The following is a 14,342-nucleotide window of genomic DNA, read 5'->3' as shown; positions in this document are numbered from 1 at the left end:
TTGGAGCCTTTGTTCATGTTTTTTCAGGGCCCCCATACTACACAATGAGGATGAGAAAGTGATTTGCTGTTTGGGGTACGTTTCTCAAAAACATGTGAAATCACAAAAAAAGGTGTCTGTACCCTTCTATAAAATCTATTTACATAAAGAAATAGAGATTTGGTTGTAAAAAAAAAAGAACCCCAATATATTTTTGACAAATCTTATATGATTTTACATACAAATGTGCCTTGTTGCAACTCATAAAATAGATGAACTTAGTTCCTACTGTACATGAATTTCCTCTCTTCCTTTTTAAATGTAATGCATGGAAAATATCATGTGTAACAACGTTCAGGTAACCTTAGCGAAATTGGCTAATTATCAAGGTAAATATTTGTATTTTAAATTTTTTACTGAGTACTTTTTAAATGAGCTACATCTTACTTGAGCAGTTTTCTTACACCAGCCTCCCGCCTGCAGTACTAGCGGGGGCGACTGGTAGACAGTGTCCTTCGCCCCTGCTTGTCGGGCACTGTTTTCCCGCATTTCTGTTAAAGATGGTGAGGGCAGGTGATTGGCAGGCGGGAGCGAAGGACACTGTCCACCGGTTGCCCCCGCTAGGGCTGCAGGCAGGAGGCTGGAGTGACACCGTAATACTCAGATAATACTTTCCCCCCCCTTTTGACCGACATTCAAAAGTGTCACACAAGCGTGAAGATGTCGTACTCGAGGGGGGTGTTCATGCAGGAACCAATGGGATGCAACTGCAGGAACGCCCACATGCAGGAACGCCCCGAATTTCAGGCTGCAGTTGCACACTATTGCTTCATTTGGCTGTGTAAACAAATAAAATAATCACATCATTTGGCTCCCAAACGGCTCTTCTTTCAAAATGCTTGAAAACCTAGAACCATGCGCGCGGCGCATTTTTGGCTTCGCCTATGGCAGCAGAACGGCTGGGACCGGCTGTGCTCTACCCACTATTTATTGTTTCTGCAGTAAGGATTCACCATCTTCAGAGAATAATTTTGTAATTTATTTGTGGAAACCCGTGAACACGGAACTAATCCCCCTCCCTCCCGATGACGTCAAAATACTGCGACTCATTTGAATCGCAGGTTGTGGCGATTTTTGCAAGGCTTCTTTGTTTGGGTACATTATAGTGTTCATCATACATTTTTTACATTACGTATTTGGTTTTGGGAAATAAATGAGCCTCTTATAAGCCTTCATTAAGACTTCTGGCTTGCCACACGAGACTGCTTTTCGACGGCTAAACCACCACAACAAACAAGGATACTGTTTGTGCCAGCTTCACACCTAGCTAGCACTACTAGCAGGCAACCAAAACGTCCAGAGATGGACAGTGAAGTTCAAAGAGATGGCAGGGTTCTTGACCTTACAGATGATGCTTGGAGGGAAGACCGTCTACCTTATGAAGATGTCACTATCCCATTGGTAAGGAAACCCTTTAAACAATGTTTATGGTGCAGATGAGGTTTAGCTAGGTTGATAAATGCTACATGGATATAACGTTAGGTGTACAGTAGATTCTAAAACTGGCTCACTCATATTTATTCGTGAATATATAATTCGTGAATATAATGATGGCAGCATCCAAATCGTTGATGTATGATGCCCAAAAATATCATTTGGACTTCACTTTCCGAAACAAGCTTACGATAGCTAGAAGGCACTGTTGCGGTTACACGCGTCATAGCCCTTTTTAATATTTTGCAGCCACATCAGCTCTGCCAAATATGTAACTTGTTAGATCTGGATATCTTCAATACAGGATTCTATCGTAGGATGGATTATAGATGGGGTAAACTTTTTCAACAGCACTGGTGCCTTATATATATATATGTATGTTTCTAGTTGCAGGTGTACCTTCGATAACGAGGAAATGGAGATATTAAATCAACTAGAGATATTAAATCCAGTTCACTGCCTGGCTACCAAATAAGTAGCCTGGTCTCAGACTAAATGTAACATAGTAACAATTCGGGACACTTAAAATGGTATTATTTGTTACGTTTGGTATGGTTACTTAACGCAAAAACAAAAGGAAGGTGGGTGTATAACGGGAACGTCTAGCAACCCAAAGCTTGCGCGTTTGAAATCTCAACATTAGTCACAACAAATTGAAATTCGTAACATATACCATACTAAGTGTAGTTTCAGATTTACGTACAGAATAATACATAATGCTTTGACACCAGGTTGAAATACGAGACATTGACTAGCCATCTAGCACCAGTGACCATACTTACGCAATAATTTTGACTAGCCATCTAGCACCAGTGACCATACTTACGCAAGTGCCTCAATGTTGTAGCTTGCTGGTTCCCTTCTCTCTCTCTGGTGGAATCAAATAGAGCAAATGAGTCCTCTTTTGACTGGTTTCAGAAATCAGTTTCTGAAAAAAATTACTTATTAGGAATGCCTGATACTCATACTTCTGTATAAAACTGGACAATACTACCACAGGTTGGTGGCACCTTAATTGGGGAGGACTGGCTCGTGGTAATAGCTGGAGCGGAATCAGTGGAATGTTATCAAACATGGTTTGATTCCGTTCCAGCCATTATTATGAGCCGTCCTCCCCTCAGAAATCAGTCAATTGAAATAAATAAATTAGGCCCTAATCTATGGATTTCACATGACTGGGAATACACATGCATTTATTGGTCACAGATACCTAAATAAAAAAATGGCCTCAGGATCTCGTCACTGTATTTTTGTGCATTCAAATTGCCATCGATAAAATGCAATTGTGTGTATATATATATATATATATATATATATATATATATATATTGTGTTCGTTGTCCGTAGCTTATGCCTGCCCATACCATAACCCCACCGCCGCCATGGGGCACTCTGTTCACTACGTTGACATCAGCAAACCGCTCATGGTTTGCGGTTGTGAGGCTGGTTGGATATACTGCCAAACTCTCTAAAACGATGTTGGAGGTGGCTTATGGTAGAGAAATTAACATTCAATTCTATGGCAACGTCCTGGCGGACATTCCTGCAGTCAGGATGCCAATTGCACGCTCCCTCAACTTGAGACATCTGTGGCATTGTGTTGCGACAACTGCACATTTTAGGGGCCTTTTATTGTCCCCAGCACAAGGTGCACCATGCTGTTTAAATCAGCTTCTTTATATTCCACACCTGTCAGGTGGATGGATTATCTTGGCAAAGGAGAAATGCTCACATATAGCGTGTAAACAAATTTGTGCACAACATTTGAGCGAAATAAGCTTTTTGTACGTCTGGGATCTTTTATTTCAGCTCATGAAACATGGCACCAACACTTTACATGTTGCATTTATATTTATATCAGTGTAGTTTGCTCTCATGTGGTTAATACTTTTTTTTTTTTATCCTGCAGAGTGAACTGCCTGAAGCTGAGCAAGATAATGGAGGATCAACAGAGTCTGTGAAAGAACAAGAAATGAAGTGGTCAGATTTAGCGCTACAGAGTCTGCACGAGAATACACCTAACACTGGGACTTAGCTACTCCGTGAATGGACGCGGTGCCCAATCCAATGTACCTGTGGTTGAACTCGTCTGTCATTTCCTCTAGTCTTACAATGGTGAAAATAAAATCATTGTGGTATTCTCATTCATGTAAAAGGACCCCCCTCAAACCCACAATTTGTCTTGCAGTTCAACAACTGAACCTGGAGTGAGGCATCCCTGGACTATTTGTAGATGTTTTTGGCCCGACAGAAATAGAATGTCTGTGAAAACTGAGTATATGCAATGAAGCAAAAATAAACAGAACTTTTCATACATCCAAACTTTTTTTCTCTAGTCAAAGGCAATGCGTCACACTTGTGACATATGGATGGCAAATACATATGCATACTTTTGGAATTGGCTCCTTGCCTCTGGCATCCAACAGGGAAAATGCATTTACTGGTAGCTTCACTGAAATCGGTATGCCAACATAATTTACATTTTAGAAGTGTTTATCATTATGTCTACAGTCAAGACATCTCAGGGAGCTTTGTGTTATGTAAAATAAAAGTTGTTTAGGACAAAGGCTCACAGGGTCTCCATCAAAAGTAGCATTGAACATTCTACACTGCAATTTTGCAAAAGAAACCACTGACCCACATTCATTTTCATTGTTATTTCCTGAACAATTTTATTTGTTATATCCAACAGCATAACTCTCCAGTTACTGAGACGAGAGATGTTTTCACATTCAAACAACTAGGTGGTTCTTTAGCCACTTACTGTGCCCCACAACAAAGGAGGGACATATGGGAGTATTCAGTTTAGTATCCATTTGAACAGGTAGGGGCCATTCATAAGGCAAAAGAGAACAGTACCTTCACAAGCCAATGGGGGTTACAACTAAAATATCGTCAAAGGTTTTCAAATGCAAATATGACCTGCATTTGAAATTGAATGAGATGAATCTGAATCCTCTGCCAATTTGACTGGCTATTGACTAATTGCACTGAAAGCAGACAGTTGGTTCCTTAAAAGTTATTCCACTTTTTTTCAAAATGGTCCCAAACATTTGTCCATTCAAATTACATTATGGTTTACTACTCTGGGAACATTTAAACCATCTTTTTCACATACTCTGAAAATTAGTATGTACATTTATTTCAAAATGTAGTTGCTGGAGTGAATTCAACTTGCTCAAGGGCTGACCAAGCATTTACGTTTGTGTGAAGTGTTGTACAATATCCGTTTCTTGGATAGAACAGTTTTTTATAATTTTATTAAGTTGTCCAGTCCATTCAAGTCTTTTAAAATTGGCAGAAAAAAAACAAGACTATAACAAAACACATTTTAAGAATTACTCTGTTACACCTTCCAAGGTAACGTTGTCATTCTCACACCCAGTCATCAACCCATACATGTGCAGGAATGCTTTCATGGTCAAAAAGACTGTGCCAAAATGTTTGGTCCCTCTTGCAATGAAGAACAAATCTCTGTTCCAAAACATTCCATTAAAATTCAATTCATTCTGTTTTATAGCGAAAATACACAAAATCTAAGAATAGCACACCATCACAGAGCAAATAAAATATTAACATAACCCTACTGTACTAGGTGAAAGTACCCTGTGTAGTTCTAGAACTAACTTTGTACTGTTGGGCCCGACCCCAAATCAGAGATGCTTGAAGACAAAGTGAACATACTGTACCGCCTTGTGTATACAGTGACAGGAGGGAGGGCACAATGACTTACACAGATTTCCTCCCTCTACAACTTGCACTGAAACATCCAGAAAGTACACAATGGATATCAATGGTTCTGTAAGAGATTCGAGATTACATGCATTTCTAAAATGCAGAACTTCGTCCCTGTTATGCTCATACCTCTCCCCAGTCCTGGTTAAAACAATAAAAATAAAAAATAAAATCCCTTTTTACCAGTTCTTCTTCTTTGTACACATATTTTACATTTTTGCGGTTCTGGTTTCTCGGACATTTCACTTATATCATATACATTTCTATGATCATCCACCATCGACCGCGTGGCTTCTTAGAACAATTGAAGAAAGTATGGTACATTCAGTACATTCTCTAAAAAGTCTCTTATTTTCTTTACAATTCATAAAAAATATAGAGGAGAAAAATAATGCGAAAGGGTGTGACGACAGTCCACTGTCCTGCAGAGGCTGTGGAACTTTTTAATCTTGAGTTGAGTCACTTAATTGCTTAAAACCTGCGTAAAAGTTTGTTTTTCCAAGTCTCTTCTTCATTCAGCGTGTATTTCTGTCTCGGGCCTCTGCAGGGCCAGTTCAGCTGGGATGAAGGCGCCCTGGCCCAAGGCAGTGGAGTACGCTCGGTTGCTGTGGCTGCCCGTGAAGCCAGGGTTGGTGGGGAAAGAGGCAGTGGAGACCCCGCGGGGGTTTGGCATGGGGGCCTGTGGCTGAGGTACTGCTGCTGGGTGGTAATCATCCAGGTTGTCGTAGTGAGACTGTACCGCCATGGTGCTGTGTCTCTGCTGCCCACCGTGGGGCTGGTATGAGTAGTCTCTGTCTGGTTCGGGCGTGGCAGCTTGGCTATAGTGCTGCTGCTGCCGCTCTCGGATGCTGTGCGACCGCTCGGCCTTGGGAGGGGCCTGCGCTTTGACGGGGGCCGACTGGTGTTGGTGGTCATCGTTGTCTTGGTAACTACCGGGGGGTTTGGCCCTGGTCTGATGGCGGTTTGGATCGGGCTGTTCATAACGGGGTTGGAAGCTCCGAGCACCGTCTCCCGGGTCGTGTCGGCTGGGGTCCTGCTGATGGGACTGGTTACAGGGTGAGTGTAGGGCTTGGTGCGAGTGGGAGGTCTGGCAGGTCCTGGAGCTGCTCTGTTTGTCCACGGTGCCGTTCCCCTGACAGTGCTTCTCTGTCTCCATGTACATGAGGACGTCAGGATCACACACCAGGTGTCGGGGAGCGTGCTGGGAACCTGGTGATACGCCGTAGCGCCCGTCTTTACCCTCGACAGACATCAGCATGGCTTTGCCGGGGTCCGACTTACTGCGCAGGTGTAGGGTTTCGTACCCCCCCAGGTCGCCAGGCATGAACAGGCCCACGTTGTCATACTGAGACATGACAGGACCCTTGACCTTCTGCCTGGACCGGCTCTCTCTGTGGATGGAGTGCATCCGGAGCCTTTCATAGTCCTCTGGGTTCCATGCGAAGTAAACTGCGGCTCCCTTTGAGCCATGGCCTGGGGGCATGTCTCTGCTGACGAAGCTGTGCTCCTTCCCCGGCGGGAGGATGTGGCGGGACAGGTAGTTATAGCCGCCCGCCTTGCCACCCGACCGGCTGAGGGTGGGGCCCAGGTCCCGACTGCTGAATGAGTGGAAGTGCCGCAGCCTGATGGTCCCATAGGGGTCCACGTCGTAGTAAGGGGCATCCAGCGGGTTGGCACTAGGCGAATAGGGGCTGTAACGGTACTGCACCCGGCCGTTCTCAAAGTAAGGCTGGAGTTGGGTGACGTGGTAGTCGGCCTGTGAGGACTGTTGCGGCTGCTGCTGCTGGTAGGCCTTGCACTGGTAGACGGGCCGCTGGTAGTAGAAGAGCTCGTCGTCGGGAGGCACCTCGGTCCGCTGGATGGGCACTGAGCGGATTGCTGAGGGCACGTGGAGCGAGTGCACCCTGCGGATGGTGGGGTAGACCGGGGCTCCCTCAATGGGGCCACAGCCCTGGCCGCGGTGTCCCGGGCTGGGGGAGATGTACTCGCCACCCCTGGGGGGCCCGCGATGCTTCATTGACTGGTGGCAGGACCTGGGGTGAGCTAGGGTGTTGTAGTGGTGGTCTATGCGGGCACTGTAAGGTATCTGGGGCTCCGACTTTGACACGTAGGAGAGGTGTGGGGGAACACTGTCTGGCCGGTAGTGGTATGAAGGCTGCCCCACGGGAACGGCCCGTTGGTGGTAGTAGGCCTCCCCAGGAGGCTCCAGTAAGGCGGCCTCTCCCTTGGTGTGGTACAGGTAGGCTGACTGGTGGGTGGAAGACTTCCGCGGGGGAGCGGGAGGATGGGCAAGGGCCTCCTTAGGCGTGGAGGTCTCTGTCAGGATGTTGTGGAAGATGGCGGGGTTGGCGGCCTCTATGTGGCTGAGGGCGGCGGTTGCCAATTTGCTCTCAATGGAGCGGATGGGAGGCGCTGGCGGCGTGGGCCCATGGGCGTGGTGGTGGGTCACAGGCTCCGTGCGGGGCTGAACTGGCTTTATGGCCTCCCATGGTCTCTCCACTGGCTCGGCTGGGGTGGGGGCCACTCTGGCGTTAGGCTGGGGATGAGACCGTGTACGAGGTTGAGGCTGCGACTGTGGCGGAGTATGGAACTGTATATGAGGCTGTGATTGAGGCTGTGGAACTGCAACTGGCTGCTCTGAGGGTTTTGGAGTTGGCGACCAGACGGTCTCATCTACATGGACCTGAAAATTTACCAAAAACAATTCCAGTTGAGTATATAGTTACTGTATCAAAGATATTCTGCAAATATGACACATTTGACCAAATTTACCTCAGGAGCAGGCTGTGGCAGGACACCCGTCTCCTTGCTGCTGGGAGTGGTGGATGGGGGGGTGGTGGTGGAGAATCCAGTGCTGCTGACCGCTACCTGGCCCATGGCAGGCTGCTGCCTCTCTGGACTCCTCCGAGTGGGGGACACATGGGCAGGAGGGCTGTAGGGAGTGGTGGCACACTGGTGGTGGGGGGATGCCAGTGGGGTGAAATCCATATCCTGACTGGCTCCGGGAGGAGTGGAGGGGGACTTTCCACTGGTGGATGTACTGATGAACTCATGGCTCACTGACTGGCTCGGCTGTTTGTCAGTAGGGGTGGTGGGAGGGGTAGAGGTGGGAGGGGCAAGGTTTGGGGTAGTGGGGGTTAAGGTTGGGGTCTGGGCTTCTCCTGCTCTGGGTCCCTCCTCGAGGGACGTCTGGGGGCGCAGAGCTGGGGGAGGGTGCCAATCCAGGGAGCGTGAGGGCTCCAGTGGCCTGACGGGGGACACTGGCGTGGGGGGCTGGGACTGGGAGGGCCTCTTCTGGGTCAGGATAGAGGCCTGCTGGGCGGACTCTGCCAGGGCCAGGGCCAGCATGCGGGCGCCGTTCTTCTGAGGGGGCGGGGGAGGGAGGAGGGACACGGAGGAGGAGCTGAGAGGGCCAGGGGAGGCTTTTGGAGAGTCCAGACTAGCTACGGCTCCTGGGAGGGGGACAAAAACAGAAGGGAACTGCAGTGTGAGGACAGAGAAGAGAAAGTGTGTTCGAGGGGAATAAAAAGAAAAAAGGCAGGCTTGGTCTTCAAGAGGAGGAGAGAGGGGGAAGAGTTAAGCTTGGCGCTCTGGTGGCATCATGTGGAAAGATTTCTCTGAGCTGAAATCCATGCAAGGTGTTAAAGGCATGAGGCGGGCAAACTAAACCTAGAAACGAAACAGGCATTGTCAATCAAAGCATAATCAAACAAAGGCCTTATACTGTAAAGAGAAACATGACAATCATATTTAAATGTACAGTTCACCTAAATTACAAAATGACATATTGGTAAGATTCCTGCTTACAGGGAAAGGAAACAAATATATAATTTAGTAATTTGGGTGAACTATCCCTTTAACATTAAAAATAAACATAATAAAGTGAAAATGTAGCAGCTGTATGCACCACTGACCTAGTTGTTCCTTACTACTGGTTGCTGGAGGTTGCTGGACAGTGCTCTCCTCCCCTGTGGAGTCTTGGCTCTCAGTGTCGAAGGCAGAGAGCTTACAGTGCAGCTCCATCTGAAAGGCCTCGCTCAGCGACGGCTCCCCCGTCCTCAGCAGCACTGAGCCCATTAACAGAGGAGAGTCCCAGGGCAGTCCCGAGGGAAGGGAGGAAGGCTGGGGAACACCATGGCTTTCTGTAAGCCTACTAGAAAACTCCATGTCAAACAGCTCCGAAATGGCCAGAGGAGCCAAAATGTCCGACTTTGACTTTATCGGGGACACAGCCTGTACGGGTTTGTCAGAGAAAGACACAGAGCAGGCCAGCTTCTTGCTCCCTGCTTTCTCTCCCGTGGCCGGGCTGAGGTCAGGCGACAGGAAGGGGTTGGCAAACTTCCCCAGGAAAGAAGGCGAGACAAGCGCAGAGCCGTTGTCAACGCTGCCTGGGATCCTCTTCAGGCCGGTGCCCTCGCCAGCCGCACCCGTGGCGACATCACTCAGCCCCAGGGGGAAGGAGAAGGAGCCGTCGGGCAGGCTGCACTGGAACGACATGGGGTCAAAGTCCAACGATGCCATGCCGATGTCTGGGGGGCTAAGGTCCACGTCCTCGCCGGCCGAACGCGGGGGCGAAATCAGGGCTGGAACATAGATGGGCCCGTCATCCCCATCGCTGTCCCCACCGTCGCGGGTGGCGCCCCCGCTGTGGCCCTGGGCCAGATTGTCATAGGAGTTGCAGTGCTGCCGGGTGTGGCTGTCTAGCAGGTCCCCGTTGAAGGAAGCTGAGAGGGCGTCGCTGCTGGAGCGGGGCCGCCGCGGACGGTACACCTTCGACTCTCCTACGGGAGTCAGGGGGAAATCATCATCAATTCAAATACAAGATTTTTTATTAGAGAAAACAATATAATTACATTACTACTTGGACCATAGCAGACTTGCGCTCAAGAATAGGCTCCATCAGCCATACAGTGAGGGAAAAAAGTATTTGATCCCCTGCTGATTTTGTAAGTTTGCCCACTGACAAAGAAATGATCAGTCTATAATTGTAATGGTAGGTTTATTTGAACAGTGAGAGACAGAATAACAACAAAGAAATCCAGAAAAACGCATTTCAGAAATGTTATAAATTGATTTGCATTTTAATGAGGGAAATAAGTATTTGACCCCTCTGCAAAACATGACTTAGTACTTGGTGACAAAACCCTTGTTGGTAATCACAGAGATCAGACGTTTCTTGTAGTTGGCCACCAGGTTTGCACACATCTCTGGAGGGATTTTGTCCCACTCCTCTTTGCAGATCTTCTCCAAGTCATTAAGGTTTCGAGGCTGATGTTGGCAACTCGAACCTTCAGCTCCCTCCACAGATTTTCTATGGGATTAAGGTCTGGAGACTGGCTAGGCCACTCCAGGACCTTAATGTGCTTCTTCTTGAGCCACTCCTTTGTTGCCTTGGCCGTGTGTTTTGGGTCATTGTCATGCTGGAATACCCATCCACGACCCATTTTCAATGCCCTGGCTTAGGGAAGGAGGTTCTCACCCAAGATTTGACGGTACATGGCCCCGTCCATCGTCCCTTTGATGCGGTGAAGTTGTCCTGTCCCCTTAGCAGAAAAACACCCCCAAAGCATAATGTTTCCACCTCCATGTTTGACAGTGGGGATGGTGTTCTTGGGGTCATAGGCAGCATTCCTCCTCCTCCAAACACGGCGAGTTGAGTTGATGCCAAAGAGCTCGATTTTGGTCTCATCTGACCACAACACTTTCACCCAGTTCTCCTCTGAATCATTCAGATGTTCATTGGCAAACTTCAGACAGGCAGGTATATGTGCTTTCTTGAGCAGGGGGACCTTGCGGGCGCTGCAGGATTTCAGTCCTTCATGGTGTAGTGTGTTACCAATTATTTTCTTGGTGACTATGGTCCCAGCTGCCTTGAGATCATTGACAAGATCCTCCCGTGTAGTTCTGGGCTGATTCCTCACCGTTCTCATGATCATTGCAACTCCACGAGGTGAGATCTTGCATGGAGCCCCAGGCCGAGGGAGATTGACAGTTCTTTTGTGTTTCTTCCATTTGCGAATAATCGCACTACCTGTTGTCACCTTCTCACCAAGCTGCTTGGCGATGGTCTTGTAGCCCATTCCAGCCTTGTGTAGGTCTACAATCTTGTCCGTGACATCCTTGGAGAGCTCTTTGGTCTTGGCCATGGTGGAGAGTTTGGAATCTGATTGATTGATTGCTTCTGTGGACAGGTGTCTTTTATACAGGTAACAAGCAGAGATTAGGAGCACTCCCTTTAAGAGTGTGCTCCTAATCTCAGCTCGTTACCTGTATAAAAGACATCTGGGAGCCAGAAATCTTTCTGATTGCGAGGGGCTCAAATACTTATTTCCCTCATTAAAATGCAAATCAATTTATAACATTTTTGACATGCGTTTTTCTGGATTTTTTTGTTGTTATTCTGTCTCTCACTGTTCAAATAAACCTACCATTAAAATTATAGACTGATAATTTCTTTGTCAGTGGGAAAACGTACAAAATCAGCAGGGGATCAAATACTTTTTCCCCTCACTGTATAGAGTGCCGTGGAGAGAAGTCCCATTAAACATTACCTTCAACGTTGTGTAGCGAGGTGAGCGACTCCTCGCTTTTGGCCGATCGGAGTGTCCCTGTGTCCCCTCTGCCTCCTGGGACATGAGACAGACAGACATGAGTTCACATACATTAGTTTCCGTTCCAACCAAATGGAAAATTCAATATCTATTCTACTAGGAGTCAGAGCGAGAGGAGTCAGAGCGAGTGAAGGGTTGGTGTTTGGGAGGGAAGAGGAAAGGGAATCTAACCTGCCAGGGCCATGGACTTGAGCTCACTGGGTTCGCTGGGGTTGCGGTGCAGCTTGCGCTTGGACATGGATGATGACTTGCCCAGGTTGAAGAAGGAGCGCCAGTTTCCCACCGGAGACCTTTTGGACTTGATGGGGGGCCTTTTCCTGTAGGAAGTGAATGGACAGAAGGGAAACACTCAGTTGGGAAAACAAACCTCCCGTGTAGCTCAGTTGGTAGAGCATGGCGCTTGCAACGCCAGGGTTGTGGGTTCGTTACCCACGGGGGGTCAGAATGAAAATGTATGCACTCACTAACTGTAAGTCGCTCTGGATAAGAGCGTCTGCTAAATGACTAAAATGTAAATGTAAAAGTAGTCATGTGTCCTTTTGATATCGTTGCCTAAAGAACATGACTCACTTGTATATAATATGAATTATAATATGAAACCATATACAGTGAGGGAAAAAAAGTATTTGATCCCCTGCTGATTTTGTACGTTTGCCCACTGACAAAGACAAAGACCTCTGTGATTGGCAACAAGGGTTTTACCACCAAGTATTAAGTCATGTTTTGCAGAGGGGTCAAATACTTATTTCCCTCATTAAAATGCAAATCAATTTATAACATGTTTTTCTGGATTTTGTTGTTGTTATTCTGTCTCTCACTGTTCAAATAAACTTACCATTAAAATTATAGACTGATCATTTCTTTGTCAGTGGGCAAACGTACAAAATCAGCAGGGGATCAAATACTTTTTTCCCCTCACTGTGACTGTATGCGTTCATGGTTTGAAGGTACGACATTTCCATCCAAGTATTGTATCACTCATCTATGCCTCCTCCATTTCCATACTTTACAACTCATGGACAAACATCAGCCGTTCGAAAGATACCAGGGCCTCAGGTTGTTCATACCTCTCCATTGGGAACTCGATGACGGTGTGGAACTTGCCCTGCAGCGCAGCCGGGCCCTCCCCCACCTCAATGTACTTGCTGTCGGCCGTGACGGGGGAGTTGATCTGGGCCTGGGTCCGGGCCTGGGCTTCCTCCAGGGTCAGCAGCTTGGTGGAGGGGGACGACACCAGCAGGGACTTGGGCCGCAACAACGAGTTGTGTCCTAGGGGTAGGGGAGAAGTGATCATCATGTACACCAGTGGTCACTAACCTTTTCTGAGTCAAGATCACTTTCGGAGTCAAAATGCAAGCAGAGATCTACCGCTCAAATAAAATAAAAATAAAAACATGACTTTAAAAAATGTACACCTATGCAGCATGAACCAATTAAAAACTGTTATGTAGCAATGAGGTTTGTGCAGTAGGCTATAGGCCCAATACATTAGCACTATGCTTAAATTGTCCTGACAATGTTGTTATTCTCAGACCATTATGAAATGATATAACATTTTTAGGTATATGATCAGACTGGTAATAAATCATTTGTTGTATTACTTGTGAGGCATAGCTGAGTACGCATAATAATTCGCTTTAATTTTTTACTAGACTGATGGCCTGCATCTGATGGTCAGTCTGAGGGGAGGGACCGAGCAGCGGTGAGGCTGCCTCTCACCCGACTCACCGTCCCTCCTCTCTCCCTCCCTCCACTGAGAAAAGTCTTCCAGCTGATGGCGAAACTCAAGTCGCACTGCATTATTTCTGCCTCATGCATCAATTCATGTTGATACTCCTATGACCAGAGAAAGTGAAATATTCCTTGATATTAAAAAAGTCAAGCCGCTAATAATAACACAAGCTTATCGAAACACTTTGCTATACTCATTCATTGTAGCTGCAGTGCTGGTTATAGCGTGAGTGGAAATGGGAGAACGCGCATTTTATGGCTTTTAAAAGTGTTGACAGTCCTGAATAACTTAAAACATGAACTTACTCATAAAAAATACAACTCTTTGCTGTATTCGTTGAGTCTCTCTCTAGTCATGGTTTTAAAAGTTTTGAAATGTCACAGTATCAACTTTGTTGTGCATTCGAGGCTTCTTTTTACAGTCTATGGCCCGTGGAAACTGTGCAGACACGGTGATCTGAGCTATCGGGATAGGCCAGCGGTAGGCCTATAGGTGCACTTGATTTGCTCTCTGGGCACTTGAAATGGTTCAAAATGGGAACACTTTGTCTTCTTGGCGCTAGGGCTGCTGAATCAAGTGCACCCACCACCAACAGTGTGAAAGGAAAAAAAAAAAAATAGGATCACAAGGCTTTATCGTTGTTGTTTTTTACAGAAATGTTTGGTGATCGACTAGGAATGCCTTGGATATCGACAGGTTGGTGACCACTGATGTATTAATAATTAATTAATGTACACTATGTTATGGAGGTGACAAATTACTTGCATAAAAAGTGATTGTTCTGAATAAGC

The 14,342-nt window shown here is 46.8% G+C and overlaps 2 protein-coding genes across 2 annotated transcripts in view; one reads left to right on the top strand and one right to left on the bottom strand.

Moving 5' to 3' along the window:
* The first annotated feature begins 1,025 nt into the window (after positions 1-1,025).
* Positions 1,026-3,789, top strand: anapc13 (anaphase promoting complex subunit 13). The gene is made up of 2 exons (XM_084170098.1): positions 1,026-1,440; positions 3,383-3,789. The coding sequence occupies exons 1-2, from the start codon at positions 1,342-1,344 to the stop codon at positions 3,506-3,508; spliced, it is 225 nt and encodes a 74-aa protein (XP_084026224.1). The 5' UTR covers positions 1,026-1,341; the 3' UTR covers positions 3,509-3,789.
* Positions 3,790-4,140: 351 nt separating this feature from the next.
* LOC311136268 (rho GTPase-activating protein 32-like) overlaps positions 4,141-14,342 on the bottom strand; it is a gene marked incomplete at its 5' end in the record, with an annotated part of 157,636 nt that continues 147,434 nt past the window's right edge. The window contains 7 exons of the mRNA XM_084170399.1: positions 4,141-7,891; positions 7,981-8,660; positions 8,791-8,877; positions 9,123-9,989; positions 11,760-11,834; positions 11,991-12,136; positions 12,887-13,088. Coding sequence (XP_084026525.1) covers positions 5,720-7,891; positions 7,981-8,660; positions 8,791-8,877; positions 9,123-9,989; positions 11,760-11,834; positions 11,991-12,136; positions 12,887-13,088 — 4,229 coding nt within the window. The 3' untranslated portion in view covers positions 4,141-5,719. The remainder of the gene's footprint in view (positions 7,892-7,980; positions 8,661-8,790; positions 8,878-9,122; positions 9,990-11,759; positions 11,835-11,990; positions 12,137-12,886; positions 13,089-14,342) is intronic.

This window comes from Coregonus lavaretus (genome assembly GCF_964263955.1).
Source record: "Coregonus lavaretus genome assembly, chromosome: 10".
NCBI lineage: Eukaryota > Metazoa > Chordata > Actinopteri > Salmoniformes > Salmonidae > Coregonus > Coregonus lavaretus.
Note: the sequence above shows the minus strand (reverse complement) of the source record. Positions and strands in the feature narration are given on the sequence as shown.

Coding starts and splice junctions, on each gene's coding strand:
- anapc13 (XM_084170098.1), top strand. CDS start 1,342: ATGGACAGTGAAGTTCAAAGAGATGGCAGGGTTCTTGACCTTACAGAT. Junction 1,441..3,382: donor AAGATGTCACTATCCCATTG/GTAAGGAAACCC, acceptor TTTATCCTGCAG/AGTGAACTGCCTGAAGCTGA.